This window comes from Mixia osmundae (genome assembly GCF_000708205.1).
Source record: "Mixia osmundae IAM 14324 unplaced genomic scaffold scaffold_6, whole genome shotgun sequence".
NCBI lineage: Eukaryota > Fungi > Basidiomycota > Mixiomycetes > Mixiales > Mixiaceae > Mixia > Mixia osmundae.
This window is the reverse complement of record NW_014575558.1, coordinates 534847-561781: the sequence shown is the minus strand read 5'-3', so window position 1 is coordinate 561781 and position 26935 is coordinate 534847. Positions and strand designations below refer to the sequence as shown.

The window sequence follows — 26935 nt, the reverse complement described above, 5'->3', positions numbered from 1 at the left end:
CGTGGAGGAGGCGACTGGTGTGCGGTGCGTCTCCGCGCCATCTCCGCCCCAATTTACTATACTTCTGCTTTTTACTTTGCTCGTGCGTACGATTTCAAAANATAGTATAGTAAAGTAAATTCTCGAGGCAAATTTGCTCTCAGGTAGCCTGTGAGCAAGAATTTACTTTACTATGCCACAAAAATTTACCATTCGAAATCGTACGGGCCCTTACCTGACAACGATGACGTGTCAGTCTATATGGCAACCGACACGTGTCAGCAATAAATGCCGGCAGTGGCGTTTCTTGCGTGTCTGCTTCTGTGCGTGACCCACGGCGAGCCATGCGCTTCCTACTCCTTGCGTGCTTCGCATATCTTCTGCTTGTCTCAACAACCAGTGCAGTCGCAATCGCTGCAAAGCCGTTCCATGCCAATGCGACTGCTTTACACAAGCGAGCGCCGCCAAACACGGATGCCATGTACGTTACCGTGACGCATGCCAGCTTTCCTCTTGAGTACCACTTGATTGTCTCCCTTCGCTCTGCATTCATCACTATCGGCGCGCAAGCCACACGCCGTTTCGATCCAGATGAGAGCGCCGAGGTCATCACAGCCAAGGCGGGCGTCGAGCAAGATGTGACTGGCTCAAAATTCTATGGCCATTATCTTCGCGATTGGATCTGCGTCTCGACCAGCGCCGGTCATCCGCTCTACATGTATACGTTTCTGCTCAGTGTCAAAGATACATCTGATGGGCCTTCCTGGCATACGTACGTCCATCTTCATTCGTCCGGGACACCTCAGTGAGTGTTATGATAGCCCGGCCGACGGCATGCTCGGGCTTGGCAAGCAAGGAATGTTTGATTTCTACTTAAGCGGGAGCGAGATACCTTCTACGCCGATCTGGCTCCTCGAAGCGGTACATCGCCATCGAATAAACGGGCCCCGAATCACACTAGACGTCGCTGGCAATCAGATCTATCCCGGCGTCGTAGCAAGGTCCCTTATGGCCTCTGAACCTGTCTGGATCAGTCGCAGAAGCTCAAACGACCTGCCGACCTGGGGCATTGAGTTCACAATCCAAAGTCTTGGGGTCTTTGACCGCATAGCCATGCTCGAGACGAGCACTGCTTATCTTTGGTTGCCTACCACCGAATTCCGCAGATACATCGCCAGTGTGCCGGGCGCGTTTTCATTCATCACGCCAGAGGGTGCCGAGCTAGCGTGTATGCCGGCTGAGCTCAATCCGCCTCCTATCGTCTTCGGATTCGCAAACCATCTGTATGTATGGTCATCTGGCGAGCAGCTCGAACATGGGGGCAGGCATACCTATATCAGACAGCAAGTTTGTATACGTTTATCTGGCGCAGCAGCTGATTGACGGACAGTTCTCCGACGGGCGAACTCGTTGTGGGCAATTCAATCTTGCGCAAGTTTATCGTCGTCTTGGACCACGAACGTGATGCTATAGGCTTTGCGCTCCCGGTCGCTCGCGCTGAGCTCTGATGCAATGCAATCTTGTGGCTACTGATCGGCGCGCAATGCTGCGAAACCTACTCTGTTGTTATCAAAATCCAGCGTAACGCTGTCGAAGTGCTTCAAAATCGCCTTGCCGACTTGCACGATCCCATCGGCGGCCAACCCGATGATTGTGTAACGCAAGTCGTCAGGATCGCCAGCGAGATGCGGCATCAGTTGTTGTTCGCCAGAGAGGGTAATCTGACGCATCGCGATCTCAAAAGTCATAGGCGAAGGCAGTTCTCCGCCCCGAATGGCAACCATCTGCATCTCGTTATCGTAGAATGCGCCAGGATTGCGTAAGCAGTAGAGCCGCATGGCTTGCCACGGTACCTGGAGATGAGTCGCGCCAGGCTCGATACGCGCACTTATGCCGAACAGTTGCATGCTGATAAGAGTCCACTTGACCGCCCATTCTGATGCTCTACCCGGCATCCTCTGCCTCTCTAGCCAGTCGACTGAGCCACTCGGTAGCTGGCCAAACGTAATAGAATTCCTTGCCACGTCAAGCACAGCTGTTGCGCGTGAGATGCGGCGCCATTTGACGGCCTGATTGATCCAGTTAGGGGTAGGGGTACGGATGTCCATGCTCAAGAGGGTCTCTTCGAGCTTGTCCTGGGTAGCCAGTCCAAAGATACCATCCAATCCGCTGATATAAAATATTCAGCCAAAATGACGCCAAAGGGGTCAAAGTCACCTCTTGTAGAAGAGACCATCGCCCTGACTTGAGATACTGAGCATGAGTGACTTGACATCGTGCGCATTGCTAGAAGAGCTTGAATCGATGATGAGGTCGCCCGAAATGATGTCGCCGCCTTGCAGATCGATTGAGACAGAATGACGGACAGGGACCATCGTATCGCTGGTCTCGAGACGCTTATGTGTCTGTGCTCCCATCGATAAGAATGGCGAGCGTAGAGATACGAGCAAGTTGTAGACGGTTGGAAACCGCGAATGCTTGACTTGCACGACCATCGGGGACCATACTTCCAGAGAAGAGAGCCGGGCCTCAGTGCCTTCTGACGCTGCTTCGCCGCTTGGAGACAGACATAGAAATAGCAGAATTGTCACACCTGGAAAGGGACGCATGCTGACAATCCGGACAGGAATGTATGGCGCACGAGCAAATTTGCGAGGAGCGTTACGCGTTGGCTCCTCCGTACATCGCCCATGACGACGCCGTTGGTGACAAAGACTCTTGGAGATTAGCATGTTGCAGTACACCAGGAATGCATTTGCCAGCTTATTGTTCGTCGTGGTCTCGATTGGCATCGTACCACGAGACTTCCTCTTCGCATTCGGTTACCGTATCTCTACCGTCGAGAAGTTTGCGAGCCTTGGGCTCTGTCCGCGCGCGTCAGTCTCTGCCGTTGAAGTATCCACGCTTACCATTGCACATGGGGAGTGCATGCTCGCCGAAGCAGCGCATACTCGAAGTCAGTTCATGGAGGGTCGACCAGCCCTTGAAGATGCGTAAGTTGACGAGGCCGTATACTACCAGACGACAGCATGCGTAGACTTATTTCTGCGTCGGGTCATGTCAAGCAATAGATTCGTAAGGACATACGTGATGATTGCAGCTGAAGCGGGCGGACTGCGAAGGAAACTCTGACGCCAACGCGCGAATTTTCACCGAGCGTGATGACAGGATCCACCTGAACTCTGAGTACGCGCTCGCTGTGCCACTGTGCGCATGCGCGCATGTCATACAAGAGCCTGCCTTGTGAGCCGATCTCACCAATGTGACGTGATATTCGGCGTTCGCTGCGCGCCAGATCTGAAGCTCGATGGTTCTGCAAAGACAGCTTTAGCTTGAGACTTGCATAATTTTGCGACGTACGGTCTGAGATCCGGATTTCTGTCAAGGCCGAATGGAACATGCCGGCCGCTTCGCAGCGCACAGAAAGCCTGCTGGCCGTTTGAGCGCTTCTGTTGCGTTGCCCTCAATCAAAGCCCGTACAGCAAGTCTTTCCGGCATCAAGCGAGCTGTATATACCAATGAAGGCGGTTCATCAGGGACAGGGACCCAGCGAAAGTCGCTCAGATCGCAGTTGCTTTGTGCTGGCGGCTGGATCGCTATAGCAGCTCCTGTGTCGGTCAAAGACATGAGCGTTATGCTGAGCATTGATGCGGCGTTAACAGACGATCGCATGATGCCAAAGCCAGACTACCGTCGAAACAAGTCATGCGGGCAGTCTTGGATTCGTACTGCCATGTGCCGCTCTCAAGCCACATCTTTGTCTTGGCATCAATGATGATGCGACAGCAGCGTGACAGCGCAGGATCAGTCGGTCGAGCTTTTATCGTTGTGAGCAGAGAAGAGTGCCACATGGGGGTCGGATCGGGTTCGGTGACCGAGTAGGCTGTGATACTCCCGCCACCTTTGCCGTATAGTTCATAGTCGAAGGCGGGCGAGCCATCTGGTTCAGGCTCTGCATCCTCGAAGCGGTCGATGACGAGCTTTATCTGAGATTGACCATATGATTGAAAGTATGCTCTGCCTTGCTGGCCTTGTCCGTCAAAGTATTGACAAAAGCCCCAAAAGTTTGGCACGATGAAGAGGACCCGCTGTGCCGAGGTTTGAGCGCTTAGACAAGGAGCTGTGAAGAGGCAGATGGCTGAGAAGAACAAGAGCAACAGCGGCATGTTGGTCATTCCGCGGGGGACCATCGTCTTGTACAGTGTACGTATGAGGCGCGTGACAACATCGATCACGGCAAGTCCACAAAGGCTACAGCGCTGCCACCGCTGGGGCAGCGACCCAAAGCTCAAAGAGTGTTATTGTCTCCTCAAGTCATCGAAGCACGTCACTATCTGTTTGTGGTTGCAGCGAGGTATGCATGCCCATAAGACGCCTGTTGCTATCTCATGAGCATCGCTTCACCGCATTGCTCGCCCGCCTCCTTCCGAACATCGCCTGTCACGACACCATCGGTAGCGATATGGAGATTTGGGCAGCTGACAGACTATTGCACGCCTTGCCCTTCGCTGTGACTGTCCCAAGAGACAAAATCAGAGCAATTGTTCGCCGTGTCCCTTCCATCGAGTATCTTGCGCGCCTTCGCCTCTGTTGCCACGTGTCAGTCGCTCTCCATGTGACGGATCATGCTCACCATTGCAAGTGCCGAGTGCATGTTCGCCGAAGCAACGCAGGCCTAATTCCTGTTCCGGGTCTGGAAGATAGCGCGTCTCGCCCTGGAATAGCGGAAATTGAACGACGCCAGAGACTATCACACGACAGCACGCGTAGACTGTCTATCTGATCACTCTACTGCATCCGACGACATCGTTGACGACATACGTGGTGAATTTTGGCCGGTCAAACGCATTGCAAGAGAAAACGCGGCTTCGCCGCGCGAATCCTGACCAGCCCCACCGAGGGTGGTAGCTCCGATAGCGTGTACTTCGAGCATGCCTTCGCTATGCCACTGTACGTATGCGTGACTGACTGGACAGCTGAATGAGTCTCGAGAGCTGACCAAGGTAATTTTGAATTCGTTGTTGGATATGCGCCAGACTTGAAGCTCGATGTACCTGAGCTCCCACTTTCAGTATAACTTGTTTTCCAAGCATGCGACTGACGGCCTGAGTAGGGGATCTGGGTCAAGATCAATACGAATGGGGTGATTGCGAGGCAGTATGCAGTAGACCTGTAGGCAACTTTGAAATTCCTCGCGCTGTCTCAGTACTAGCGGCCCGCACCCTGATTTCTGGCACCAGGCGGACAGTACCTTCCAGCCGTGGCGCGTTGTCAGGTGTAGGTACCCAATGAAAATCACTCAGTAGACAGTTGGCATTCGCCGGTGGCGCTATCGCAATGGCCGTGCCTGCGTTACGCCCAGTGTTTAAGGTATGGCAGACTCGGATTCAGTGTCCACGAACGATCGCATTCGTCAAATGCTGGTCTTCCGTCGTAACACACCATCTTGGCAGCCGTTCCCGAGGTTTGCCAAGTTCCTCTCTCGAGCCATATATTGGTTTCCGAGGTGACCATGATGCGACAGCAGCGCGATAGCTCCAAGTCTAACGGTCGAGCAGTTATCGAAGTGATCAAGTTCGCGTGCCATTCGGGTTTCTCGACGGGGTTGGTTGCCGGACAAGCAGTGATACTTCCGCCGCATTTGCTGAAAATTTCGTAGCTCAGGCCAGGTGAGCCATCCGGGTTAGGCCAATTCGACTCCTCGCGATCTATGACAAGCTTTGCCTGTGATTGGCCGTACGATTGGAAGTATGCCCTGCCTCGCTGGCCAGCATCGTTGGTATATAAACAGAAACCTGAGAAATTCGGGGCGAGCAGGAGCACTCGTTGGGCCGGTGTCTGAGCGCTCAAGAGGGTAGCCGTGAGGAAGCTCGTGACGGAGAAGACTAGTGCAAGCATGTTTCTTTGAGGTCTCGGGAGGAAGAGGGAGCTGTCGAGGTGGCAAATCCTCAGTCACGCGCCCTATTTGGAGCTTTGTGGCCATCGGTTTCAGGCTCGGCAACCCCTTGCAATGAGATTCTCTGATCCTGCTTGCCTTCTGCGACGACAAGCTGTTGACCAAAAGCACGTACGATGCTGCTCTTCTCGCTTATCATCTCCGCTTGCCTCTTCAGCGCCATCCAGGCTGTCACCGTCACTGTTACCGGTCGGTGTGACTCGACGAAATTTTCCGGCTCAGCTGATTTGTCGCAGCGAATGGTGAGGCTGTCTGCGCTTTCTACAACGGTCTCGTGCACGGCATAAGCAGTACATCCGGTGTGTCTGCTCGTCATGCCGTTCGCTGAGCTTAAGTTGTTTGTCATCGAGACCTCTCCGTCGCTTTCACTCAGAACAGTAGAGGGGGCTGGGAGACGAACTACGACTCAAAGTTAATCACACTCGAAACGATCAGCTCGGATGGTCTGGGTCATGAGACGTATCGCATGACGGTCCCTTCAAACCACTTCAGAAGCGAGCACGGTGGCACGCGTGGCTGGAACAACTGCTGTGACGGCTTGCTCAGCTTCGTATTCACGCTCAACCCCAGATATCCTCACATGATCGAGCATAGAGATGCTCGCTCGGCCACAGGTATGCTCATCTTCAAGCCCTTCGATTCTTGCTAAGGATGACGATGACGCAGGCGCGTGCCAACCTTTGGCACCAGAATTCTGCTGGACGGACGTCAGAGCAGAGGGCGACTGCAAGCCGAGTACGGCTGCTCTGAGCTACGTGGTCAACTGAGCACGGTCAATCTATGGTCGGCAACGCTGTAGCCTCGCGCGGCTATGGCTATAATGCATTCGGAGACCCGTCAAGCCTTGGCTTGGGTTTCTGCTCAGGCTTTCGATCAAGTCACACAGTCTAACTACGTCTGAGCTGGAGTTAGATCGGGTGCGCGACGACATTGCTCGGCATCACTTTTGACGCCTCGCATAGGCAAGTAAGTGCCCGCCTCGATCTCGCATAGGATAGAAGCTTGCTCGCGCGTGTTTCGTGAGGCCCAGTACAGCTCAAGAGCATCTTTTTCCCGAACTGGATACTGCACCACGCTGCGGCAGCCGTGATGAGCTGCTTTGGGGACTACGGTCAATCGAGCATACAGAGTGTCATGCCGAGTGCGAAGCGTGGTTGGACATCCACGTGACAGCAAAGCCTGATGAACAACTCGAATCCGCCCTCGATCGCCCGCATGATCATCCGTATGAAGACTTGGGTATCAACGTTCATACGGGAGGGATTTGGGGTACGCTGTGAGAGGCTGAACACGCGCTCCCAGGCATTGCTATTCCTCTATTTGGTCGAGTGACCGAGGATTGTTTGCGTTCGATAAAGCTCACAGGCAGATGAAACCATTGGATCTGGTCATCCGAGCGCTCCGGCTACAAGACAAGCAAACAAGCTCATTTGCGGCTGGTCGATCATCACGATCGAAGAGGCTTCGCCGTCTGCGTCAAGTGAGCTGCAGATCGCTTGACATCTGCAAAAGATGAAGCAGTAATGCTCCGGTAATGGCGCTGGAGCATGTACAGTGAGTGTTCGTAAGAAGGGAAGTACAAGCCCAAGCCAGATGGTCAGATGCATCTGCTGTGCACAGGAGATGAGAAGCGTTGCAATGCGACAGTGATTAGATTTTTGAGGAGTGAGCGACGACGCGCTTGACAAATTGCTTCTCTGCGTCGATCGTTCTTTCCCAGCCTGGCTGTCCAGAGTATGCTGTCAAGTATGTCAGCGCTGATGACGGCAGGCGACCGATGGCTGAGGCACTGACGTCCAAAATGACCACCGTCAATGCGAACGATTTCGACATCCCTGATCTGCTTCGCGGCGTCGACTGCCAGATGAGGTGGACACATTGTATCTTCGTGTGCGATCAAGCATAACACAGGACACTTGATCGTCTTGGCACTCTTTGCGACCGAATTATAGAAGAATGTATCGAGCGCATTGCTCGGGCGCAAGACAAGCTCCTTGGTCGACTTGCCCTTGGCTTCAGCAGCTTGCACGTAAGCCGGTTCAGCGTCCACGAACGGCTCGAAGCGCGAGTAGCCTTCGACAGCGTCGTTTGTCGTAAGGAGACCCCAGCTGCCTCGATCTGCGACTGTAGGGACATACGCTGGCGGTAGGAAAGGTAGCATGCGGGACAGCGCATCATACACGAGGATAGGCGTCAACATGATCGCAGATCGCTTGGAGGTCTTGAAGACCGAGCTACGTCCCTTGATGATGGGCACTTGGGAAATGCATCCGGCTAATCCGGGGTATGTGCTCGCGACCGAGAGTGCATGACCCCCCGCAAAGCTGGTTCCCCAGATGATGAGCTTGGTGGGATCGACATTGGGCAGTTTCTTTGCATAATCGAGCGTGGTCACATAATCGGCTTGCTGCGCTGATACCCTGATGGTATTACGCGGCATGCCATCCGAGAGACCGAACGAGCGATAGTCGAACACGATGGCCAGAACGCCCATGCTCGCGAATGCTTCTGCAAACGGTTGGAGGCCATGTACTTTCGAGCCACCGAAGCCGTGCGCTCTGCAGCGTGGACTTCAGCAGAATTCAAAGATGACGAGCAGGGTGCGGACAAGATGATTGCCGGTACTCGGCTGTTCGTCGCAGTGGGCGTATAGACCCACGCATGGATCTTGTTCACGCCGTCGGCAGATAGATACTGGACACTCGTCCGCTCATACTTTGCCATTTCGACGTTTGCTCTTAGCGGGTGATCTGCTCGACAGATGATGACGACGAGAGGCGAGCGGGCAATGGCCGAAGTTGACATCGAGAAACGATTGACGTGTTGTCGTCACATGTCGCGCATGTCGTCGAGCTCGGTTTAGCTTTTGACTTGGGCTTGCTTGCCTAAGTCTGCAGACGACATGGACGCTTCTTTGCGGATACTCACGCTCAATATATGGTAGCTCGCACTACAGATTTCCGAACAAAGGGCTCACGCGCATCAAAGGGGACTCAAGTTCGTATCCAAAGACCGACAGGCACGAGTGCGTGCAATAGGCGATATCCTCGCTGCCAGCGGTCCGTCTACTTCCGGAAGTAACGACAGCCGCTCGTCCACCGGTTCAGCGAAATCGACAGACGCCCTGCAATCCGTATCAGCACGTTCGAGCGGATATGATCTGGTCTGTCTGCAAGAAGTTTGGGTGCGAGCGGACGGAGAGCATCTCAAGCTGAGAGCAAGAGAGAGCGGGCTCATCTACTCTCGCTTCTTCTACTCGTTCGCGGATCTATCGTGCGCTCGACAGCGCTCACGAAGAGAGTTACAGGGGAGCATTGGGATCTGGTTTACTCATGCTATCGCGGCATCCTATCGTCGAGTCAAATATCAATCCGTACAGACTGAACGGGCAGCCTCTGCATGTCATCCAGGGCGACTGGTTCGTCGGAAAGGCAGCTGGTTCCATCGTGGTCGATGTTCCAGGCGTGGGACTCGTTGAGGTCTTCAATACACATGTCGGTCGAACCGAGATGCGCAAAACGACTGCTGATAGGTAGAGGCAGCTACATGCACCCGGTGGCGAAGGGCCCGACGAATGGCGTCGTGCGCATAGGCTGTCACAGGCATACGAGCTCGGCAAGCTGGCCGACGCAGCTTCATTGAAAGGCCGACATGCCGTTGTTGCAAGTCCGAGTGATCTGCGTGCGGGAGTTCGACTGATGGCAGTGAACAGTGTGGTGACCTCAACTCTCGGCCAGAATCTCTGGTCATTCGCATGTTACAAGAGCGAGGCAATCTACAAGATGCATGGGCGCAATCTCGTCCCTCAAGCCATGCGAGCAGTGCGCCTAGACAGATGACACCTCAAAGTGCGCTACAATACGACGGCGTGACGTGCGACTCGCCGATCTGCTCCTACACTGTCGGTAAACATATCAGCGATGACGCCCGACAGTCAGGCGGCAAGAGACTAGACTATGTTCTATTCAGCTCGCATCCCAGCGCTACACGCAGATTAGAAGCGAGGTCTTGCAAGGTCGTCTGTACTGAACTCACGCCCGGCTATTCGTTCTCGCTTTCCGATCACTTTGGGGTCGAAGCTGTGTTATCGCTCGGCGCGCCAAGCGATCAAGCTTCTACCTCAGGTGGCCCAACACAGCTAGAACATCAGGAACAGCCTCGCATCACTACAGGCAGACTGTCAAGCGAGAGTCTCAATACCGGCTTGGGAGCGTTACAACAGCACATGCGACATGCGAGCGTGACAGCCCAATTTCATCTCCGCCTCTTTGCAGCTTCGATCGTGTTTGTGCCTGTCTTGGCAATCGCAGCGAGTTTCCAACCGCTCAAGTATCTCAACTGGATATTCACCCTGCTAGGTGTGGCGACTGGCTTCATGGGCACAACGATGCTGTATGTCGGTTTTGTAGGCGCCAGATGGGAAATGGGCAGGCAAGTCTTTGCTCTCCCCCACAAGTGCGTGGCGCTGATGATGCAGCTATGCCTCGCCAGTCTCCGCAACGTCATGGACGAGATGGAAGCCGAAGCGGCGCGTGCGAGAACATCAGGCCACTTCAGACGGACATGATCTCGGCCTCGCGCGTGCCATCAAGCGTTTTCTTGATTCCGCTGTAGCGATTGGGCTAGTTCATCGCCCATACCGTCTAGCGATGCAAGCAGACTGTCCAGCTTGCCATCGAGCTGATCGACGACGTCATTGAGCTTGTCCAGCCTTGCATTCAGTTCTGCAGCGGTAAGGTCGAGATCGCCCTCGTTGAGCGTCTCTATCTCTGCATTCGAGCTCTGCAGGTCCGCCAGGAGAGGAGCTAGCAGTGCTCTGTCTGATGAGCTCAGATTGCTCTGGTCGAGCATGCTACTGAGGTTGTCGGTGGCTGCCATCGCATCTCCATTCACGCTCTGTACTGCGTCCTGTGCGCTCACCGGGCCACTTCCTCGAGTCTCTCTCGCTGGCTGGGTCTGGGCGCTCGTCCTCGGGACCAGGGTATCGTTCAGGTAGTCCAGATCGCTCAGCATGGTCGGTCAGCTGGCAAGGAGAGTGACGTCGTTCGCGACGGTCGACTCGGCTCTCCAGCAGCGTTTGTGGCCGACATGGCCAGCACAGACTACGACGCAGAGGCCTTCTTCGCAGACTCGGATCCGCCGCCAAAGCTAGACGAAGAGCTCCGGGCGGCTCAGTCCTTCATCGCTCGACATGCCAGAGAGGGACGACGAATAGTCCTCATCACCGTCTGTTCAGCTCTCTGAGCGTGGTCAAGCCGTGCTGAAGACCATTCCGTGTGCACAGAGTGGCGGTACGACTGTGCCCCTCGAGAAGAACACGTCAGTCTTCTCTCTGTGACCCTGACTCGGCTTAACAAGCACAACAGCGTCAGATTTCTCGACAATTTCTCGGCAGGCACACGAGGCGCAGCGTCGGCAGAGTATTTCCTCCGCTCGGGCCACTATGCCGTCATCTTCATGCACCGACAGCATTCTCTTCAGCCCTTCAGCAGACACTACAGTCACTCCGTCAACCCGTTTCTCTCCCTCCTTGAGCTACAAAATGACGATGTCGCCACTGCCAAAGGTCGGACGGAGCTTTTCCCTTCTTTGGCAGCCATGAGGCCCACGCAAGAGACTCAACATGTTTCGCCACAAGTTGAGCGGAGAGACAGCACGCAGGGGCCTCAAATACGCATCAAAACGGCAGACAGAGCGTGTCTGATCACTATCTTGCGATCCTACAAGCTCATTCAGTCGCTCGGATTACTACACAACATAAGCTTTACGACCGTACACGACTACCTCTTCTTACTACGAGGGGTGAGTCGATTGATGGGGTCGTCCGAGGACGAGAACAACCGGCCGCTGGGTAGACAAGGGATGTATTATCTCGCAGCAGCCGTCAGCGACTTCTTCCTCCCTGCGACAGAGATGGTGCGACTTTCGAGATTCGTATTTCTGCTTAAACTGAGACCAGCCTTCAGTCGGAGCACAAGATACAATCGCGCGAGGGTTCGCTGGTGATTGAGATGCGTCCTGTGCCCAAAGTCCTCAAGCCGCTCGTCGAGCAATGGAGCAACGAAGGCTTCACAGTCTCTTTCAAGGTGACCAACTCGCGCAAGTAGGCAGTTGTCAGTGCTCATCAGTGATCTTGCAGCTTGAGACAGATCCGCAACTGCTCATACCGAAGGCGAGAGCGGCACTACAGCGATATGGTCACCAACTCGTCATTGGCAACGATCTCAACAGACGCAAGTTTGAAGTCGTCTTTGTCGACCAACAAGACGAGGACTGGCTCAGGATCTCTCAACAGCAAACGGAAGCGGGCGAACGCGAGATAGAGGAAGATATTGTGGACAAACTAATAGCAAGACATACAGAATACATTGCAAAAAGCTCAAGCTGAGCCCTGTTGTTATACAACATCGTTCCTGTCAGGAGAGGAACTCTGCCGCTTCCGAGTCTGACACGCCATCGCTCGGTTGTCCACCAAGCAAATTCTTGTCTTCTTCAATAGTGATAAGACCAAGCTTGTGGCTACGGATCTGCTGCCAGAAATCCTGGTTGCCAAAGCCTTGCGTCAAGATGCGCGTCTTGAGATCACGGATCGAATCGTTATAGGTCGATACTTCATCCTCCTGAGAGCCAATCCAGGCATCGGTATCTGAAGAGCAATGAATAGTATCGCAACATACCTCTGACGCCGTCACACGAGCCAAAGTGATGTACTTTCGAGCTTGTTCGTAGCGATTGCCACCGAAAGAAGCCTTGACAATAGTGTGCACGAGCGCAAACATACCTTCGATAGCCTCTTTCACGTCGTTGGTCTTGACAAGGCTGTTAAAGTCGTCAATCGCTGTTGCTGGACGAAGCGCGGGTGTGCCTTGGTGCGAACCAGCAGGCTCGTCTTCGTCCTCTGTGTCCCCGTCTAGATCTGCATTGGGAGCTTTCGCTTCGGCGGGCCGATACGTCGAGGGCGTTGTCAACACGTCGGAGTCATACTTGCGCCCGTTGCTCGTATCATTCAGCAGACTCGAGACAGACGGTCTATTGGCAGGGGTCTCGCTTTGAGATTGAGCTTTGCCGAGGATCTTATCGAATTGTAGTTCTTCCTGCTGTGGAGCGAGCTGCTTCTTGGCTCGCGCCGCTTTGCTGCCTTTTTGGGCTTTCGGCGGCAAGCGCTTGACACCCGCAGTCGCTTTGACAGCTTCTGCACTCGGCTTTGCGCGGTCCTGCAGGAATTGGGTGGGCTGGAGATACTTGCTGATCTCCGGATGTATCTCTGGCAAGGAAGTGTCCTCTGGATTGTTTGCGCGATAGACGATACTGTTTTTGAGATGATGTATAGCTGGGTTGTAGCTGTCGTGCACATCAAACCACGGTGCATAATTCCTGCAAGAGCTTATCAGCACATTGTCAAAGTTGCAGAAGACATCCTACCCGTCTGCATCGACAGTAGCAGTACTCATGTCCATCGCGTCAACCCAAGCATCCATGTTCTCCATAAGCTCTTTGCCGGGTAAATTGCGATGCTCGTGATTAATCGATCCGTCCTTCTTGTGGTAATATTCGATCGAGTCCATCTCGTACATCCGAATGTCCTCTGAGAACGGCAGCTGTTGAGGAAGCATGCAGATCAGCTGGCGTATTGCACAGAGCGCGAGGACGCACCTGGACCCAGATGCAGTACTGATAGTCTTCATTCCAATGCTTGCCGATTCGCGGGATGAGATAACCCAGCTTTGCATCTGGCGCTTTGCCCGCAGCTCCCCTTTTGCCGACATATCGCGTCAGAGCAACGGCTTGTCGCTCATGCATTGCGTGTATGAAGGCAGAGAACATGACTTGCGAAGGAGGAGAGTCCTGATGCGCATGAACATAATACACGTCGCCAAGTAGCGTCTCTAATGCTATCGACGCTTTTGTAAAGCTGATGACTTGCAGGCCTGGCTGGAAATTCAAGTCCGTCTTGATCTCGTCAAAGTCGGCCAGCGGTACGAGCGTTGCGCCATATTTGTAAGCTTTGACGAGGTCCTCGGGTCGCACTTCTCGCTCGGCATTGAACCTAGAGGCCCTATCTGCTCCGTTGCCGCCGTAGTACTCATCTGCGTCCATTGCGCGAGATCTGTCCATCTCATCCTCGTCTGCAGAGTCTGCACCTTCGTCAAATTTCCGCTTCGTCGATCTTTCGTCTTGCAAATCACGATTGAGAAGCTCTGGCAGTGGAACAAATTCCTTGGTGTCGGCTACTCGGTAGTAGATTCGCTCTGGCTGAACTTCGTAGGTGCGATTCGCAATGTACTGCGAGCGTGACGGTCTCGGTTCTTCTTCGTCGAGCAGCATGCCGTCAGCATCCCGCTTTGCGTGGCTCCCACTGGCTCGTGGAGATGTCTTGGGTTGCTGAGAAGGACCAGAGGGTACAATCTTGGACATCTTCTTCTTTGTCATTGGATTGGCCTTTGTAACAGCCTTCTTGAATACAGCTTTGATGGTGATTGTCGAATCCGGGAAGAGCTCGGCATGACCAAGAGTGATTGTAGTATACATCGGAGCAGAGTTGGGCAGCTTAAGCTGCGGAGCTTCAGCGGTACTGAGCGCGGCACTTGCAGATGTTATGACTGCTGGCTGGCCGGCTTTGCGCAGTTTGCTGACCATCTTGCGCAACTCTCTCTCATTCGTAGCCTGTCCGCGTATGGGTTCACTTCCCACACATCATGGACGAGAAGACCTGCCTTGTCAGAGCTCACGTGCTCTCTGCGCGCTTGCTGTGGGTCGTATCCAACGATGACGATAGAGAGCTCAACTTCTGCCGTACCGAGCTCGACAAGTAGCTTCTCGACGTCCTCAGGGTCCCACATGGTCTTCGATTCTGCATCTGTAACGAGTACGAGGGTCTTGCGATACGCGACTCTCGACTTGCCAAGCTCTGATTGCAGCTGATAAAGTGCGCACGCGAGTGCAGACAAGACTGACGCCACGATCAGCGCGATAGGCCATGTGCACAATTTAGTACGCACTGTCTCCGCACATGTCCGAAGTTCTGATGCGTTGCAGTCTCTCCGAGGACTCGAGTGTAGGCTGCGAAATGGGTATAAAGTTTGTTCTGATGTTCTCGTAGCCTTCGACGTTCTCATCGGCCAGCACATTGCTCGTCTCTGCTCGCGAGTCAGGTTCAAGACACGTGCACGACGATCAGGCGCACTATCTGAGCCGAAAAGGGTGACGCCTAGATGCTCCGTCTTGAGGCCTTTGAGAATCTGTCGCGCTCAAGTCATGCGGTGAATACATGAGCTGCAAGAGCGAGACATTGGCCGACCTTGGAAGTGAAGCGAGCTGCTAAAAAGCGTATGGCGTAGTCGCGAGAGGATATGCGGCCTTCAGGGAAGTCGTGCTTGTTGGCCATGCTTGAAGAGCAATCGACAAGAAAGAGCGTGACATTGCGCTGTCGCATGATTTAGAAGACGCGCACGCTGACGTATGGGCAGCATCACTGACTCCGGCCCTTTCTGGCTCCCGTTCCATAGCGTACAATGCCTTGTATGATGAGCCGGCAAGAGCCCTTGAGAATGACACGTCGACGGTCGAGCAGAGGATCAGGAGCACACTTTTGACGCGTCAGATGTATTTCAAGTGACTGTGCCTACTTGTCGACGCTCGCGGCCGCAAACAGGTACCTAGTGGCTATAGCATCAGTCATGGTCAGTGCATCGCCTTGCAGCTCCACTAGACTGACTGAGGTGCTCTGGCAGGCCCAGATCACGACAGCGCCTGCTGCAGAGACGAGAGATGTGACCAAGATTGAGCGCATTGGCGCACACTCACACATTCGAGGGTTGGGACTCAATGAGCACCTCGAGCCTCGCCCTGCTGCCTCACAAGGCATGGTCGGCCAAGCAAAAGCAAGGAAAGCTGCTGGAGTCATCTTGCGCATGGTCAAAGAGGGCAGGATAGCAGGTCGAGCGGTCCTCATGGCTGGGCCTCCTTCGACGGGCAAGACGGCAATTGCGATGGGTCAGTGCAAGCGTGATCCAGCACTACTGCTTGATGAATGACGTCGATCGTTCACAGGCATGGCGCAATCGCTTGGTCCTGACGTGCCGTTTACGTCCATCAGCGCCTCTGAAGTCTTTTCGCTCGAGATGTCGAAAACGGAAGCGCTGACCCAAGCGTTCCGACGGTCTATCGGTGTGCGTATCAAGGAAGAGTCTGAGATCATAGAAGGCGAAGTGGTCGAGATACAGATCGATCGCTCTCTCACTGGTGTACGTCTGCGCACTCTTGCATCGCGACGCGACTAATGCATGCAGCAGGCGACAAAGACGGGCAAATTGACCATCAAGACGACCGACATGGAGACCGTATACGATCTAGGGAATAAGATGATCGACGGTTTGACAAGGGAGAAAGTCATCGCGGGCGATGTCATTCACGTTGACAAATCGACGGGCAAAGTCTCCAAGCTCGGTCGAAGCTTCACTCGTGCGCGCGACTACGATGCCATGGGCGCAGATGTACGTCGCACGCTTTCAATCAGCTATATCTTTACTCATGCAGATCGTAGACACGCTTCGTGCAATGTCCCGAGGGCGAGCTGCAAGTGAGGAAAGAGGTAGTTCATACAGTCTCGCTGCACGAGATCGATGTCATCAATTCTCGCACGCAAGGCTTCCTCGCGCTCTTTGCTGGAGACACAGGCGAGATCAAGTCGGAACTGCGCGAGTCGATCAATGCCAAAGTAGCAGACTGGCGAGAGGAAGGCAAGGCGGAGATCGTCCCCGGCGTCATCTTTATTGATGAAGTCCACATGCTCGATATCGAATGCTTCAGTTTCCTCAACAGAGCTATGGAGACTGATCTGTCGCCTATCGTCATCATGGCGTCCAACAGAGGTATCACCCGGATCAGAGGAACGAGATACAAGTCACCTCACGGTATTCCAATAGATCTGCTGGATCGTGCGCTCATCATCTCGACCGAAAAGTACTCACAAGACGAAATCAAGTCCATCTTGCGCATCCGAGCAGACGAAGAAGATGTTGCTCTGTCCGCGGCTGCACTCGACATCCTCACCAAGATCGGCGCAGAGACTTCGCTGAGATACGCCATCCAGCTCATCACCGCCGCCCATCTCGTCGCACGAAGGAGAAAAGTCAAAGAAGTCGACATTGTCGATGTGAGACGAGTGTACAGTCTCTTTATCGATGAGCGACGCTCTGTCCAGTATCTCCAAGAATACGAAAACCTATATGTCGGCGACGACGGAGGATGGGGCGCCAAAGCGCTCGCTGCAGAGACGGCGGTGAATGGCGATGCTGTCATGGCAGCTGCCTGAGCCAGTCACGACCGGCAGAAAGGCTGTTGTACTATGGTTTGCACTTTTGTGCTGCAAGTATTGCCTCGGCGTAGATGAGGGTCTAGTAAATCGCCCCTTTCGCGCTTGTCTCCTCAGATTTGACCTTCATATCCAAGTGACCCTCTTCCACCTCCACGACATTAACCAATCATTGGCATAGCGAGTCAACAAGCCGAGTCATGATCATTCTCGTGCAGCTATGTCTCATTCTTCTCCTAAAACTGTCGACAGTGCGCTGTGACCCGACCGACCGTGAGGTTTCCCAACGCACATACGTGAAACAAGCCTGGTTTTCTGTATGCGACGCTTCATCTACACATCGCTCGTACCTTGATATGAGCCGTGTCAAAAGGGCTACTGCAGCTACCCTTCGACAGCAAATGTACCAACACGAGTCTACTTTGAGGCGACAGGACAAGCGTACGTTATCGGCCTCAGCAGGCTCACAAGCTGAGCAGAATGACAGTGAAGTTGTCGTCGTTGCAAGATCGTGGTTGACCCGCAGCGAAGATGCGACCGGCCAACGTATCAGGCAATACAGCGTTCTTCAGGGCGAACACCGAGGCATCGAGCGGTTTTGGCTGGGCGAGCCACAGAAAAGGGATGGATGGCTGGTTCAGGCGCTTACTTCAATCAAGCTCGCTCCTGCCGACGAGCGTCTGGCGTCTTGCTGCAAGATCTACGTAGAATCTCACACAGACATACTGCTCAGCTATGGTACACTCCCGGGTGGTTCGAGTGCCCCTGCTGACACCACTTTCAGAACGCTTCTTTGCTGATCGTACAGTGGCATATATCAACTGTTACTCTCCTGAGTCTGCTGACTCCGGTTGCGATCGTAAGAATGCCTGTCGTACGTTTTGTCGCTCAGTGGAGGACAGGCGACGCGCTTCCCAATCCACCGCCCGAATACAGCAACAACTGCGAGTTCATCTACTTTCGATGGGATGATGCGGTTCCGCCCCCACCGACAAGATCAAAATCCGTGACGCTTCGCGTTGACTATGGCGTTAGTCGGATCAATTGGACAACGCAAGCGCTAATCCCAATACCTAGGGCCGTTGCGCGCTCAAAGATGGAGTTCTGATAGAATTTCCGCTTGATGATGACCCCGCACTCGATCCGCAAGTGCTTCTTCTTGCACCTTCGCCGTACTTACTTACTCTTAAACCAGCGAGATCAAGATCGACATCCTTAAGAATCCTGACCAGACTTATAGCGTGGCTGTCACCGACTCTTCACATCTTATTGGCCTTCGACTAGGGACTGTCTTTCAAGACGGCTGGCAATCCCGTGTGGATATTGACACTACTTTTGCAAGACGCAGCACTGACGGCGGGTCTGCTAGTCAGTCTGATGATTTACATGACAGCCATGACTGATCTGGTGCCCAGTAAACCAATGCTGCCGTGCAGTCGTCTATGCAACAGCAAGGTACGCTTGAGGCTGACTAAGCTCCAACATTGGACGGAATTGTTGCGCGCAGGGTGCCGATGTGGCCGGGCCTGGTCAAAACAAATGAGATCTCGATGGAAATGCGCTGTCTCGGACTTCACGCACTGCCAAGCTGCAACCGTACGTTATCCACGAGGGAGCGATTTTTGCGCTCTAACGTTGTCTTGCCAGCTGCTTTACTGCCTCGAGACTTCGATCGTGAGTGCTTGACAATGCTCGCGACCTGTCTGACCAATCTCTAGCTCTGGCCGCGGAATGCTCAGCCTATGTGAGATGGTTCGACACTCAGTACCGTTATTGATGTGGGCACACGTTGCGCTCGCGCTGTGCCAATCAGACATGCATTTGCATGTCTTTCCGTTGTGCTTAACGACATGATCATATCGCTGTCCAGGTCCTGAGGCGAATATAAGTCTTGAGCCACTCTTGGTAGGCTGGTCCAAAATCAACGTCAAATTGGCCGGCACGGTGGCAATTGTCGATCTCGCCTCGCTGTCTGACGGAGCACGTACTTGGGATACTTGTATCAGCAGAATCGAAGCGGAAACGATGGATGTATACCTGCTACCGTCGGTTGGTGGGTCGCACACTACGTTGATTTGGGGACCTGCACTAGGTACCCAGGCATGCGGATCGGCAACATCGAGCCAGAATGACCAGGCAATCTCAGCTTTACAGCAACTGAAGTCATCATCTGAAAACACTTGGTCAGGTCGAGCGCGATACGGATGCTGGGTTTGCCGAGCGCACCCCCGTTTTCCTCAAACTCTGCATCGATCGTGACCGTATAATATTTTTGATCGTCGGCAACGTACTCAGATGTCCATGTGAGCGATTTTACTGGATAATGAAAACTCCATTCGAGGTCGACGACTTGCACGAGTACGACGGTCGTTTCGTAGACATGAAAGGGCGCAATGAGCTGGCCAAGAAAGGCGCAGTAAAAGTTGCCCGCAATGTCGATCTCGACCGCTCCCGTCGCGACGTCGTGTGCATAAGCAGATTTCGTCAGAACAGCTGTTAGAAGGCCAAAGAAGCCAAATACTCTCATGGTTCGTGGCTTTGTATCAGACGGGATGCAAGTGAATTTGAAGCTCGCGCAAATTCGGAGACTTCAGACTAGTGACTGTTCAGACAACCAGGAGTCGAGCAGAGGGGCAATAAAGGAGATCTCGTCGCTTGACATGTGACGTGACGACCGGCAATGAGATTATCGATAAAGCTAAAGAATTCGTGTAAGGGCCCGTACGATTTCGAATGGTAAATTTTTGTGGTATAGTAATGTAAATTCTTGCTCACAGGCTACCTGAGAGCAAATTTGCCTCGAGAATTTACTTTACTATACTATNTTTTGAAATCGTACGCACGAGCAAAGTAAAAAGCAGAAGTATAGTAAATTGGGGCGGAGATGGCGCGGAGACGCACCGCACACCAGTCGCCTCCTCCACGCAGCAGTATCAACATGCTGTCGCATCGGGGGCCGAAGCTGCTAAAGGCAGCTGCTGTGCTTACTATTATCATTGGCGGAGCGCGCAGTGCTTGGCTCCGCCATTGACAGTCTGCAACCCAAGAAGAGACNACAAAGGGATCAGATAGTAAATTTTACTCTTCGAAATTTCGACTAGCAAATTTGCACCACATCCGCCTGCTCGGCAGCNAGCCGCGATTTCCCCACAAGTAATTTACTTTACTATACTATTACCTATGCGCAAATCGTACGCAGTAGTAAATTTTCGTGTCGCAAAATTTACATTTACATTTACTTTCAAATTTACATTCGAAATCGTACGGGCCCTAAAAGACGCGCCGTACCTCCACAGAGCCGCGAGCATCGCCTGCGTTTCGGCACAAGAGGCGGTCGAGGATGCACGATGCAGTCTTTATGACATGGGCGCCCATAGCGCACGGATTGAGCGAAGCGCTGGGGCTGACGACGCTGCCGGATTATCTACACATCATCGTCTTTGCTTTCGCGACCTGCTGGGCAATCCAATATGCCTCGTCCGTCATCTCGCCTAGAGTGTGTCCGGTATCGTACAACCGACTCACGAGAACGGGTAAGACAGACTGGGACATTCATCTGGTCGCTTTATTGCACGCTTGTTATGCCACACCCGTCTCTCTTTGGCTGCTCGCCGGCAATTTCCCGGGCGCAGAAGCGATAAGGAAGGACAAAGTCTTTGGTACAAGTGTAGAGACGAGCTATGTCATGGCGGTTGCAGTCGGCTTCATGGCATGGGACTCACTCGTCAGCCTGTGGCTAATCAGAAAGTACGGCATCGGCTTCTTGGTACGCGCCGGGCAGGCAATTCTGAGAGAGCTGAGCACTAAAGCTGCGGATCTACAGGCGCACGGTGTCGGCTGCTTCATCGTGTTCCTCTTCACCTTTCGGCCATTTCTGAACTACTTTGGCGCCGTATTCCTCGTCGTAAGTGGTGATGAAATCTGACAGCTCACAAAGAGATGCTGACTCGCGCGCAGTGGGAAGGTGAGTATCTCGCGCATTGCGAGACTGTCGTTGATGGACCGGAAAGCCTCGACTATACCGCTTAACATCCATTGGTTCCTGGACAAGACTGTGAGGACGCCCTCCATGAGTGCTTTCTTCCCCTAACGCACGTTGCAGTCAAGGACGGGATCACTGTGGCAGCTCATCAACGGCATCGTGCTTCTGATCACATTCTTCAGCGTCCGGCTGGTCTACGGCACATGGCAGAGTATCGTCTTTGTCAAGGTGACGCATCAAGTGAGAAGCCAGATTCCTGCTGGACTACGCGAGGTCTACATTGTCGCCAATATTGTGCTCTGGGGTAATGCTCTCTGCTAGCATCTGCGCGGAACTGACAAAACAATCTCAGGCCTCAATATCTTTTGGTTCACTCAGATGATCGCGGCGCTCAGGAAACGATTCGGAAGTCAGCATAAGAAGGAGCCATACTCGGTCGGCGAGGACACTTACTCGCGCGGCAAGACATACACCGCAAGCAAGAGGTTCAAGGTCAAGGTCTAGAAGATCACAACATCCTGTTGTACATTGTCAATTCTAATTGTACGCCCCAGACTAGCCTAATCGCCTGAGCTGTTTCGTGGCGCTGCCCAATTTGGCTGCGCTCGAATCTACATCGTTCGACAGACCATCGAGGAGCTCGTTCTGGGATTCTAGCTCGTGAGAGATAGCCAGACTGAGCTCTTTCTGCCGCCTCACTACAGCAGATAGGCTCGATAATCGGTCATCTTGAGCAGACATCATTTGTGTCTGGAGCTGCATCAGCCCATGATCGTCAAGTGCACGTGTCTCGGTAGTCTCAACAGGTTTAGCGCCTGCGCCGAGCGTTCGACCCGGTCGTTTGAGGCCCGCGCTGGACCCCAGCAGTTCCGCGCGACCAGTAGATACAGACTCACGCGGCATCGCGCCCCGTGCTGGGTGACGACTGGCAACAGACAGCTTTCCGAGGGTTTCTGCATCGTCTTGTAGGGAGGATATCATGTCTGTTCGCCTCCTGAGCTCGCCCTCTGGCAGACCAGATTTTGCCAGTTCTGCCAATCCCTTGGAGAGCGTTGTCGAACGCGATACAAGCTGAGCCAGCTTCTTCTTCGCTTGCACATTGGCTTGGTGGGATGCTGTAGAGTCACCAGAAGTCGAGAGCGAGTCTCGCCGACTAAGCTCCGCACGGATCTCTCGGCTCAGTCCGACCAGGCTTGCATGTTCGTCGAGCCAAGTCGAGACAGTGAAGCCCGTTGACGCTAGAGCAGCTTTCGACGAGGAGCTAGCACCAGGGGCAGCTGCAATGAACGCAATGAAGCAATGGCTCTGCCTGAATCGATCGTCACGACCGCCAAGTATACCTCTCAAGTATTGCTCGAGACCGAGCCTACGTTCTTCTATGAGGCTCTCGTCGTGTATGCCTCGTCCCATTTTCATCGTCCAGCTTCGTTTGGGCGGTAAGGAAGGGTGGCTCGGGGATGAGCCAACATCTGCGAGTAGATCTTTGTCGAGATCCTCAAATTCGCTATACCTTCGCCACACTGTCCATGTCCTCGACGTTGACTCGTGCACCTCGACAGCATACGCTATGTGCGTCTTTGGCGACGTTCTGGTCTGATGAGAGCGGATGAAGATGCCGGACAAGCTGCTCTGCGCCATGGCGGTCAGGCTGGTGCACGCGCGCGACGCGTCAATTGAGGTCTATCACCGTGGATCACCGGCGCATGCAGGCACGTAGATCTAATCGGACCAGAACACAGGATTCAAACAGGGGATGGCAATGGCGCAAGACAACAGTTCTCGCGGGCGGTAAAGATGCCCACGAGCCCACGCAAATTCAAAAGTAGACGGATGGCAAACAGCCACAAAGAGGTGTCAGTCAGCTGACCCGGCGAAATAGACGTAGGATACACCGAGATCAACGAAGGAGATTGATAGTCGGTCACAGCTTGATTGGCGCTGTGTGAGCCAGATTTTACAGCCAGAACTCGCATTGCTACCAGAGTACAGGTTGCAGTGGAATGCTGGCGAGCTCTGCTCTTCTTTGCGGGCTCCGATAGCTTCATATCGATCAAGCCGCATGATGATGCTGATCGCAGCCTGGACGGCGCCAATGGCCCGTCTGGCTGCGTTCGTAGTGCTCCTGCGCTTGATGATTGGAGCTATTGCGATGGTATCGCGGGTCTTGATGATAAAAGCCGCCAGGAGGCGATTGCAGCAGCTGATCGTATGTCAAAGCAGGTCTATCTGATGCTACGCGAGGCGGAGATTGTTCGTAATGTCTAGGAACATGCTGTGGTGCCATGGGCGACTCGTGATAAGGTTGCAAAGGCGCGTGTGAGAAACCTGGACTGTATGCGAAAGGTAGCTCTTCTCTAGGCGATCGTGAGATGACATGTTGCGCGTCATGGTCGTAAAGGTCTGGTCGAGCAGTCTGCATCGAGGTGTAGCTGCTCATCCCCGGTGAAACAGAGTAACGCCCGTTGGCATCGACAAGCGAGCTTCGGCGCTGATCGAGCGAGGAGGCGTAGCGCGTGCTCATGGGCGGAGGGACATTGACAGAGAACGTCGGTAGGGAAGTCGCGTGATGCGGTTCGTGACGATGCTCGGAGACATACACTCCTTGCAGAGATGCCTGGGCAGAAAGATTGCTTTTGCTGACAGTGCCAGGCATGCCTCGCGCTGATAGCGCGGCGTCGGGCAGTTCAGACGAGCCGGGTGACGAATTTCGCTGAGATGGGTATACTGCACGATTTGCAAGGGGCTGCGATGGCACATGGGCCAACTGTACCAATGATGAGACTTGTAAAGCGTGTAAGAATGCTGAGCTAACCTGCTCTGCCGATCTGGGACTCCGAGCAGGTGTAGAAACGCTGCGTTCTCGAGTGGCCGCTGCAGCAGATTGACTAGCTTTGCGCGCTTTGGGACCACGACCGAGTACTTTGCCGTTCGGACCGCATCGCAAGAAGGGCTCGTCTGACGAACCCTCTTCTTGTGAATCGCTACCGGTTGATGCGGTTTTGCGCTTCGTTGCAGGCTTGCGGATGCGGATGTGAATCCCTTGCTCAGCAAAGGCTTTCGAAAGCTCGGTCGATCCTTCCATGCCGGGGAAGCGCTGCCGAAAGCCATGCTCAGCATATTGCCCATGATGACCAGAGATGTGGCAAACCTTTGCAGAATAGACCACAAACGAATTAGTCCAGATGCTTTTGCAGTGATGTACCTCGCTCCTGCAGAGCGTCTTGTCAGTGGACGACAAGCCGACGCAGTGTCGCTACTGACCCGACAATCTCATACATGCTCATCTTGAAGCGGAATGTGCCTTCGACTCGGATGTTGATGTCGGGAAAGACGAAATAGACCGAGTCGTGCGGATTGGACGTTCCATCTCGCATATGGTAGAGCGAAGAGACGACGGTGCCGGTCACGTAGCGCGTCTTGTTCTCCGGATTGAGTACGTAGAGTTCCTGATCCGAGCCGGCAAAGCAAAGAGAAGCAAAGCAGAAGAAGTAGGGACTGTGGCGATCCAGCTCAGCTCAAGCTGGTGACGTGATGAGCAGGAGTGAGCAGACCTCTGGGTGAGTGAAGCCGCTTGGTGACGGCGCGTGCCTGCTACCGTTGGGCTGGTAACATCCTGACCGGTGCTGTCCTCGATACGCAACTGGATGATGGGCGGAGGATCCAATGGGCGCCGGTCTGCCTTCTCACCGGTGCCACACATGCGCGCTTGCTTCGGCTGCTGAGTGACCTCGAGATGGTATTGTCTGCGCGCAAGATCGTCATGAGCATCGTGAATGCGGTCCACGCTCGTGAGCGTTTGCAGGGGGAAGTGCTGCTTGGCTGGGGAGCAAAGAGGGACACGGGGCAGAAGAGAACCACGAAGCCGGAGACTTACACTCGTTGGCGGTCACTTCTGACTTGGCGAATGAGGCGATGACCATGTTCGTGATGAGGCGCTTCGAGCGGACTCGGCGGCAGGGGAGCAGGTACGATAGGCGCGAACATCGACATCTCCGAGGGCACTCAGCGGGTCACTGAACCAGCAGTTGACTGTCTTCTCGAGCCAGAATGCCTGTCAGAGCAGGCAGACAGGCACAAGCTGGAGAGAGCGAGAATGTCGATTCTGCCTTATAGATTGTCGATGTCGGCCAGACGAGAGTGACGATCTGACTGAACTCACTCGGGAGCTCCCGTGTGTGCTCATCAACTGGTCTCAATAGAGGGGCGAGCGCAGTCTTGTCTGTTCCACTGGGCCTATGAATTCTCCAAGCTTTGTCTCCGCGCCAAAACTCGCGTGAGGCCGGTCGAAAAAGGACTCTACAGCTCGAACGTTAGTGAATCGCCCTTATTGATTGGATGTTTTCGGCTCCATGAAGCTTGGCCGATCGTCAGGGTACTCACTGGTTCTCGACCGTCTGTTGTCCCATGCGACAAAGACGATCGTGTCACGTCCGAGCATGTCAGACCCGGACAACTGGGTGACCTCACTAATGTCGGGAATCCGGACGCAGGATCACTGACTGATCATTCTGGCCTACACGATATCGTTCAGTGGCATTCCAGGCAGTATATGCATCTGTGGCTAGATCCTCACTACTGAGCCACTGTCGAGTCTCACTCGAGATCTTGAGCTGCGTGGGCGCCCTGTGTGGCCTAGTGTGCAATAGACAGGTGGCTGATGCCTCTTTCTTGTGAGCGTACATGTGAGGGGCTACGAGACCGTACACATGCACAGAGCTCGCATCCATCTGGCCTGAAGCTCTGGTTGTAGCCCCAAACAGCGACTGCTTCCGAAGAGCTTGAGCGCTGGTGCTTGAGCTTGCGTCCAGAAGGGTGCGTCGATAATCGATACGTGCGCCAATGCATAAATTTTGCGCGAAGGTAAGCACGCTACGTGATCATTAAAGATGAGTCGAGGCGGCTTCAGAGGACGAGGGAGCGACAGAGGCTTCAGCAGAGGCGGTAGAGGTGGCTTCCGAGGTGGCCGTGGCGGAGGTGCAGGCGGTGGCTACGATCTTGGACCGCCAGCAGAAGTGATAGGTCCGTTGATTGCTTTCGGCATGGAGTGAAATGCTCAGGTATGACAAGGATAGAGATGGGCACAGCTATGCATGCCGTCGAAGGAGAGCTCCTTTGCGCATCGACTAACACGACTAAAGTGAGACTCTGCCTCACGAACACGAGCGCGTGCTTGACGCAAAAGAGCAGGTTCCTTACTTCAATGCACCCATCTATCTCGAGAACAAGTCGTCTATAGGCAAGGTCGATGAGATACTGGGACCGATCAACGAAGTCTTCTTCACGATCAAGATGGCCGAAGGCATGATTGCAACCTCGTTCAAGCAAGGCGACAAAGTCTTCATTGGAGGCGACAAGCTACTACCTATAGACAGATTTGTCCCTAAGCCCAAGCCCCCGCCAGGCACGAAAAGTTTGTTCTCTGTGTCGTCTGATCGAGCTATGCTGACGAGCAGTTGTGCAGCGAAATCACGAGGAGGTCGAGGAGGTCCTGCAGCCGGCGGACGCGGCAGAGGGCGAGGTGCGCCGAGAGGACGAGGCTTTGCGCCGAGAGGGGGCGCCAGTCGAGGATTTGCACCAAGAGGAGGCGCGGGCGGTCGAGGTGGCTTCGCAACCCGAGGTGCGCCGAGAGGAAGAGGCGGATTCAGAGGCGCGCCCAGAGGTCGTGGATATTGACCTGATTGCATGTGGTGTATTGTTTGAGGTT

The 26935-nt window shown here is 54.0% G+C and overlaps 18 protein-coding genes across 18 annotated transcripts; 9 read left to right on the top strand and 9 right to left on the bottom strand.

Annotated features, from left to right (window-relative positions):
• Positions 1-323: 323 nt before the first annotated feature.
• Positions 324-1487, top strand: L969DRAFT_49930 (uncharacterized protein; the record flags this gene model as incomplete). Its single annotated transcript, XM_014711981.1, has 3 exons — positions 324-784; positions 1014-1262; positions 1370-1487. The coding sequence occupies 3 exons, from the start codon at positions 324-326 to the stop codon at positions 1485-1487; spliced, it is 828 nt and encodes a 275-aa protein (XP_014567467.1).
• An 18-nt stretch (positions 1488-1505) lies between these two features.
• On the bottom strand, positions 1506-4145 carry L969DRAFT_95049 (uncharacterized protein; the record flags this gene model as incomplete). Its single annotated transcript, XM_014711980.1, has 9 exons — positions 1506-2148; positions 2197-2535; positions 2777-2843; positions 2889-3017; positions 3067-3184; positions 3238-3292; positions 3340-3407; positions 3460-3587; positions 3644-4145. 9 exons carry the CDS (start codon positions 4143-4145, stop codon positions 1506-1508), a joined length of 2049 nt encoding a protein of 682 aa, XP_014567466.1.
• Positions 4146-4465: 320 nt separating this feature from the next.
• L969DRAFT_50112 (uncharacterized protein) lies at positions 4466-5877 on the bottom strand (the record flags this gene model as incomplete). Its single annotated transcript, XM_014711979.1, has 7 exons — positions 4466-4566; positions 4613-4750; positions 4801-4927; positions 4979-5033; positions 5082-5149; positions 5202-5326; positions 5769-5877. The coding sequence occupies 7 exons, from the start codon at positions 5875-5877 to the stop codon at positions 4466-4468; spliced, it is 723 nt and encodes a 240-aa protein (XP_014567465.1).
• A 174-nt stretch (positions 5878-6051) lies between these two features.
• On the top strand, positions 6052-6702 carry L969DRAFT_95047 (uncharacterized protein; the record flags this gene model as incomplete). Its single annotated transcript, XM_014711978.1, has 4 exons — positions 6052-6124; positions 6172-6254; positions 6348-6549; positions 6602-6702. 4 exons carry the CDS (start codon positions 6052-6054, stop codon positions 6700-6702), a joined length of 459 nt encoding a protein of 152 aa, XP_014567464.1.
• Positions 6703-7554: 852 nt separating this feature from the next.
• Positions 7555-8723, bottom strand: L969DRAFT_88226 (uncharacterized protein). Its single transcript, XM_014711977.1, has 3 exons — positions 8544-8723; positions 7730-8493; positions 7555-7674 (listed from the first exon to the last, which is right to left on the bottom strand). Exons 1-3 carry the CDS (start codon positions 8657-8659, stop codon positions 7586-7588), a joined length of 969 nt encoding a protein of 322 aa, XP_014567463.1. The 5' UTR covers positions 8660-8723; the 3' UTR covers positions 7555-7585.
• Positions 8724-8837: 114 nt separating this feature from the next.
• Positions 8838-10502, top strand: L969DRAFT_17954 (uncharacterized protein; the record flags this gene model as incomplete). The annotated part of the gene is made up of 5 exons (XM_014711693.1): positions 8838-8875; positions 8924-9193; positions 9243-9429; positions 9478-9594; positions 9648-10502. The coding sequence occupies 5 exons, from the start codon at positions 8838-8840 to the stop codon at positions 10500-10502; spliced, it is 1467 nt and encodes a 488-aa protein (XP_014567179.1).
• Positions 10503-10522: 20 nt separating this feature from the next.
• Positions 10523-10948, bottom strand: L969DRAFT_49805 (uncharacterized protein; the record flags this gene model as incomplete). Its single annotated transcript, XM_014711976.1, has 1 exon — positions 10523-10948. The coding sequence occupies one exon, from the start codon at positions 10946-10948 to the stop codon at positions 10523-10525; it is 426 nt and encodes a 141-aa protein (XP_014567462.1).
• L969DRAFT_494393 (uncharacterized protein) lies at positions 10764-12583 on the top strand. Its single transcript, XM_014711975.1, has 5 exons — positions 10764-11161; positions 11220-11254; positions 11302-11851; positions 11902-12021; positions 12075-12583. Exons 1-5 carry the CDS (start codon positions 11024-11026, stop codon positions 12321-12323), a joined length of 1092 nt encoding a protein of 363 aa, XP_014567461.1. The 5' UTR covers positions 10764-11023; the 3' UTR covers positions 12324-12583.
• On the bottom strand, positions 12352-15497 carry L969DRAFT_24452 (uncharacterized protein; the record flags this gene model as incomplete). Its single annotated transcript, XM_014711724.1, has 9 exons — positions 15413-15497; positions 15234-15359; positions 15120-15174; positions 14935-15072; positions 14650-14885; positions 13589-14599; positions 13358-13533; positions 12613-13309; positions 12352-12555 (listed from the first exon to the last, which is right to left on the bottom strand). Exons 1-9 carry the CDS (start codon positions 15437-15439, stop codon positions 12352-12354), a joined length of 2670 nt encoding a protein of 889 aa, XP_014567210.1. The 5' UTR covers positions 15440-15497.
• Positions 15498-15548: 51 nt separating this feature from the next.
• On the top strand, positions 15549-17314 carry L969DRAFT_75658 (uncharacterized protein). The gene is made up of 5 exons (XM_014711974.1): positions 15549-15615; positions 15667-15928; positions 15986-16179; positions 16228-16428; positions 16479-17314. The coding sequence occupies exons 1-5, from the start codon at positions 15613-15615 to the stop codon at positions 17247-17249; spliced, it is 1431 nt and encodes a 476-aa protein (XP_014567460.1). The 5' UTR covers positions 15549-15612; the 3' UTR covers positions 17250-17314.
• A 35-nt stretch (positions 17315-17349) lies between these two features.
• Positions 17350-18548, top strand: L969DRAFT_495179 (uncharacterized protein). Its single transcript, XM_014711973.1, has one exon. It carries the CDS (start codon positions 17450-17452, stop codon positions 18047-18049), a length of 600 nt encoding a protein of 199 aa, XP_014567459.1. The 5' UTR covers positions 17350-17449; the 3' UTR covers positions 18050-18548.
• Positions 18115-19190, top strand: L969DRAFT_624733 (uncharacterized protein; the record flags this gene model as incomplete). The annotated part of the gene is made up of 7 exons (XM_014711972.1): positions 18115-18279; positions 18327-18394; positions 18445-18617; positions 18665-18704; positions 18757-18845; positions 18897-18923; positions 18968-19190. The coding sequence occupies 7 exons, from the start codon at positions 18115-18117 to the stop codon at positions 19024-19026; spliced, it is 621 nt and encodes a 206-aa protein (XP_014567458.1). The 3' UTR covers positions 19027-19190.
• On the bottom strand, positions 19104-19776 carry L969DRAFT_95039 (uncharacterized protein; the record flags this gene model as incomplete). The annotated part of the gene is made up of 3 exons (XM_014711971.1): positions 19104-19236; positions 19287-19419; positions 19476-19776. The coding sequence occupies 3 exons, from the start codon at positions 19774-19776 to the stop codon at positions 19104-19106; spliced, it is 567 nt and encodes a 188-aa protein (XP_014567457.1).
• Positions 19777-20589: 813 nt separating this feature from the next.
• L969DRAFT_17948 (uncharacterized protein) lies at positions 20590-21735 on the top strand (the record flags this gene model as incomplete). The annotated part of the gene is made up of 6 exons (XM_014711692.1): positions 20590-21015; positions 21073-21153; positions 21207-21213; positions 21260-21303; positions 21352-21535; positions 21584-21735. The coding sequence occupies 6 exons, from the start codon at positions 20590-20592 to the stop codon at positions 21733-21735; spliced, it is 894 nt and encodes a 297-aa protein (XP_014567178.1).
• L969DRAFT_88217 (uncharacterized protein) lies at positions 21380-22879 on the bottom strand. The gene has a single exon (XM_014711970.1). The coding sequence runs from the start codon at positions 22867-22869 to the stop codon at positions 21787-21789; it is 1083 nt and encodes a 360-aa protein (XP_014567456.1). The 5' UTR covers positions 22870-22879; the 3' UTR covers positions 21380-21786.
• An 86-nt stretch (positions 22880-22965) lies between these two features.
• Positions 22966-25703, bottom strand: L969DRAFT_88216 (uncharacterized protein). Its single transcript, XM_014711968.1, has 6 exons — positions 25106-25703; positions 24783-24974; positions 24493-24726; positions 24380-24440; positions 24044-24325; positions 22966-23995 (listed from the first exon to the last, which is right to left on the bottom strand). Exons 1-6 carry the CDS (start codon positions 25219-25221, stop codon positions 23282-23284), a joined length of 1599 nt encoding a protein of 532 aa, XP_014567454.1. The 5' UTR covers positions 25222-25703; the 3' UTR covers positions 22966-23281.
• Positions 22974-23204, bottom strand: L969DRAFT_50098 (uncharacterized protein; the record flags this gene model as incomplete). The annotated part of the gene is made up of 1 exon (XM_014711969.1): positions 22974-23204. One exon carries the CDS (start codon positions 23202-23204, stop codon positions 22974-22976), a length of 231 nt encoding a protein of 76 aa, XP_014567455.1.
• Positions 25704-25743: 40 nt separating the features above from the next.
• L969DRAFT_75645 (uncharacterized protein) lies at positions 25744-26904 on the top strand (the record flags this gene model as incomplete). The annotated part of the gene is made up of 4 exons (XM_014711967.1): positions 25744-26250; positions 26304-26368; positions 26419-26641; positions 26693-26904. Exons 1-4 carry the CDS (start codon positions 26118-26120, stop codon positions 26902-26904), a joined length of 633 nt encoding a protein of 210 aa, XP_014567453.1. The 5' UTR covers positions 25744-26117.
• Positions 26905-26935: the final 31 nt, after the last annotated feature.

Coding starts and splice junctions, on each gene's coding strand:
- L969DRAFT_495179 (XM_014711973.1), top strand. CDS start 17,450: ATGATCATTCTCGTGCAGCTATGTCTCATTCTTCTCCTAAAACTGTCG.
- L969DRAFT_75658 (XM_014711974.1), top strand. Junction 15,929..15,985: donor CAAGACGGCAATTGCGATGG/GTCAGTGCAAGC, acceptor GATCGTTCACAG/GCATGGCGCAATCGCTTGGT. Junction 16,429..16,478: donor ACGATGCCATGGGCGCAGAT/GTACGTCGCACG, acceptor TGCAGATCGTAG/ACACGCTTCGTGCAATGTCC.
- L969DRAFT_494393 (XM_014711975.1), top strand. CDS start 11,024: ATGGCCAGCACAGACTACGACGCAGAGGCCTTCTTCGCAGACTCGGAT. Junction 11,162..11,219: donor GACGAATAGTCCTCATCACC/GTCTGTTCAGCT, acceptor CCGTGTGCACAG/AGTGGCGGTACGACTGTGCC. Junction 11,255..11,301: donor GTGCCCCTCGAGAAGAACAC/GTCAGTCTTCTC, acceptor CAAGCACAACAG/CGTCAGATTTCTCGACAATT.
- L969DRAFT_88217 (XM_014711970.1), bottom strand. CDS start 22,869: ATGGCGCAGAGCAGCTTGTCCGGCATCTTCATCCGCTCTCATCAGACC.
- L969DRAFT_88226 (XM_014711977.1), bottom strand. CDS start 8,659: ATGGCAAAGTATGAGCGGACGAGTGTCCAGTATCTATCTGCCGACGGC. Junction 8,494..8,543: donor CGAGTACCGGCAATCATCTT/GTCCGCACCCTG, acceptor TCCACGCTGCAG/AGCGCACGGCTTCGGTGGCT. Junction 7,675..7,729: donor TGACGGTGGTCATTTTGGAC/GTCAGTGCCTCA, acceptor CATACTTGACAG/CATACTCTGGACAGCCAGGC.
- L969DRAFT_88216 (XM_014711968.1), bottom strand. CDS start 25,221: ATGTCGATGTTCGCGCCTATCGTACCTGCTCCCCTGCCGCCGAGTCCG. Junction 24,975..25,105: donor AGAAGTGACCGCCAACGAGT/GTAAGTCTCCGG, acceptor TCTTGCGCGCAG/ACAATACCATCTCGAGGTCA. Junction 24,441..24,492: donor AGCATGTATGAGATTGTCGG/GTCAGTAGCGAC, acceptor GACGCTCTGCAG/GAGCGAGGTACATCACTGCA.